Source organism: Ailuropoda melanoleuca, unplaced genomic scaffold (genome assembly GCF_002007445.2).
Source record: "Ailuropoda melanoleuca isolate Jingjing unplaced genomic scaffold, ASM200744v2 unplaced-scaffold2989, whole genome shotgun sequence".
NCBI classification, from domain to species: domain Eukaryota; kingdom Metazoa; phylum Chordata; class Mammalia; order Carnivora; family Ursidae; genus Ailuropoda; species Ailuropoda melanoleuca.
This window is the reverse complement of record NW_023200380.1, coordinates 2143-5111: the sequence shown is the minus strand read 5'-3', so window position 1 is coordinate 5111 and position 2969 is coordinate 2143. Positions and strand designations below refer to the sequence as shown.

Here is a 2969-nt window from a genome sequence, read left to right as displayed (position 1 = left end):
TGGCCTCACCCCCGCCCCCACCGGGGCGCCCAGCCCACAGCTCCCCGCAGGAGCGCGCACAGCCCTAACCCCAGCTCCCTCTGCTCTGTCCCGCCGCTTCTAGGCCTGGGGGAGGACCCACAGAGCCCGCGGACACTGAGGCTGCTCCTGGTGGGGAAAACGGGCAGCGGGAAAAGCGCCACAGGAAACAGCATCCTGGGCAGGAGAGAGTTCGAGTCTAAAGTCAGCACACGACCGGTGACCCTGAGCCTCCAGCGGGGCAGCCGCAGCTGGGCCGGGCGGGAGCTCGAGGTGATCGACACCCCCGACATCCTGGGCCCGCGGGCCGGCCCGGAGGCGGAGGCAAGGGCCGTCTGCGAGGCGATGGCCTTCTCAGCGCCCGGGCCGCACGCCGTGCTGCTGGTGACACAGCTGGGCCGCTTCACCGATGAGGACCTGCAGGCAGTGCGGCGCCTGCAGGAGGCCTTTGGGGTGGGCGTGCTGGCGCACACGGTGCTGGTGTTCACGCGCAAGGAGGACCTGGAGGACGGCTCGCTGGAGGAGTACGTGCGCGACACGGACAACCAGCACCTGGCCCAGCTGGACGCCGTGTGCGCCCGCCGCCACTGCGCCTTCAACAACGGGGCGGCTGGCGCCCAGCAGGAGGCGCAGCTGCGGGAGCTNGCTGGTGACACAGCTGGGCCGCTTCACCGATGAGGACCTGCAGGCAGTGCGGCGCCTGCAGGAGGCCTTTGGGGTGGGCGTGCTGGCGCACACGGTGCTGGTGTTCACGCGCAAGGAGGACCTGGAGGACGGCTCGCTGGAGGAGTACGTGCGCGACACGGACAACCAGCACCTGGCCCAGCTGGACGCCGTGTGCGCCCGCCGCCACTGCGCCTTCAACAACGGGGCGGCTGGCGCCCAGCAGGAGGCGCAGCTGCGGGAGCTGCTGGACATGGTCGAAGGGGTCCTGTGGGAGAACGAGGGCCGCCCCTACAGCTACCCGGCCTACCGGCGCTACCCGCAGCTCGGCCCGCTCGGGGACGCGCGGGACACGCAGGTCGGCTGCGGACAGGGCTCCGACCGGGCGCCCCTGCAGGAGGCCCTGCTGGAGGGACTGTGCCAATTCCAGAAGGAATTCCAGAAGGCTCACAGGCACCTGCTGAAGAGGGCGCCCATTTGAGCTGGCCTGGACCGCAGCCCCTGGAGCCTGCTGCCATCCTGTCCCTTGCGCTCTCCGTCCCTGGGGGTGTCTGATGCGGCGAGCGAGAGGCGGGTGCCGTCCCCAGTTCCCCCGCTCGCGCCCCAGGGCCCTCATCATCCCTTCCAGAAAGCCTGCAAAGGAAGCAGTTGAATGACTTAAACGCTGCGGGGAGTAGCCTGCCTCCTTAACGGGGAGACCTCTGCGGCACGGGGGTGTCTTTTTGGAAGGCTGCTCCTACAGACGGGGTCCCTAAGAAGCCACCTGGGATTGGAGAAGCGGGCAGGTTGGGGGTCTGGCTCTGGCCATCTGACTGCATAAGGACAGGGATGTGCCTCAGGTGCCCTTCAGCTGCTTTGGGGTTCTGTTGCTTCTGGGGAGTCTGACCAACTGACAGAAACAGAATAGGAGCAGACGGGGGGGGGGCAAAAGCCTCCCAATAGCTCCTCTTTTCCTTTCTTCGAGCTGTGCACCAGAGGGGCTCTAGCTACCTTCTCCTGGGGCAGGTGGGAAATGGAGGTCGGGGAGACAGTGTTGGAGGGCAATCAGAAATCAGAGGACAGAGCCTCGGGTCTGTCTGGACACTTGTCCTCTGGTCGGAGATTCTCTACTACCAGATGCCCATGGACTGCAGTCTCCCAGTGTGGACACCATGACACCCACGTTCCCCAGACTCAATGGACTCCTAAGAAAGCTTGAGCATTTCTTCTGCTAGGAGATTCAGAAAAGTGTCTCAAGGCACAACAGAGAATTATTTTGCGTGCATACGTAAGACAGCCCTTGTGGGGGTGCCTGGGTGGCTCAGAGTTTGAAGCGGCTGCCTTCAGCTCAGGTCATGATCCCGGGGTCCTGGGATTGAGCCCTGTGTGGGGCTCCCTGCTCAGCAGGGAATCTGCTCCTCCCTCTCCCTCCCCGCACTGGTGTTCTCTCCCTACCCCTGTCTCCTCTCTCTCAAATAAATAAACATCTCAAAAATAAAAGATAGTCCATGTGCCAGAGTCATTTATTAAATATGCCCATTTCCCACTGAACTGAAACACAACATTTATCATATAAGAAAATTTCATATTCCCAAAGATCTAGGGCAGGATTTTCAATTCCGTTTTTGTCCTCTACTTTTTTCCTTTGTTATGAATTCACTGTCGATTGGGTTACAGAGGCTTTGAGTGTAGTGTGGCACACCCGATTTCCTCCTCAGTGTACATTTTTGTATTTCCTTTGTTCTTCTCAGACATTCATTCTTCTACGTGAGAGTTAAATCACTTGTGTGATCATCAGGAGAGAACCTACGGGCATTCCAGTTGCAATTGTCTTCCATGAGGTTTGGAAGAATTGGTAACCACTTCAATGGTAAATGGGTCAAGACCGTCATACTTCCAAGTGAATAGACTCCCAGCTTCAGAGTTAGAGTAAAAACTAAACCAATTGCTATTCCATCAGAAGAGTCATTGCTTTAATGTAAGTGTTCTCCTTTTAACTGTTGGCTTAGTTATATTTCATAGCAGAAAATAGAAGCATTGACCAAATGACAGCCTTTCAGTGACTCTAAATGACAAGTCACTCAAAACATGTCAAGTCCTAAAGGGATTGGTTTTAACTGTATCCAATACAGTGGGTTTTTTTCTCCTGTATGATTAAAAATCATGGGAGAAAACTCCCACCACATTTCAGGAGGAGAGAGAGATGTTCCGCCACTGTCACTCCCCGGGCCTCACAGACTGGGGAAGGCACGTGTGGGTATGTTCTGGAAACTCCAGTCTACGTACCAAGAAGAAAAAAGTGATGTGGG

The 2969-nt window shown here is 58.0% G+C and overlaps 1 protein-coding gene across 1 annotated transcript; it reads left to right on the top strand.

The window, feature by feature from the left end:
- Positions 1-6: 6 nt before the first annotated feature.
- LOC117798283 (GTPase IMAP family member 6-like) lies at positions 7-2706 on the top strand. Its single transcript, XM_034650713.1, has 2 exons — positions 7-402; positions 668-2706. Exons 1-2 carry the CDS (start codon positions 364-366, stop codon positions 1160-1162), a joined length of 534 nt encoding a protein of 177 aa, XP_034506604.1. The 5' UTR covers positions 7-363; the 3' UTR covers positions 1163-2706.
- The last annotated feature ends 263 nt before the right edge of the window (positions 2707-2969 follow it).

Coding starts and splice junctions, on each gene's coding strand:
- LOC117798283 (XM_034650713.1), top strand. CDS start 364: ATGGCCTTCTCAGCGCCCGGGCCGCACGCCGTGCTGCTG.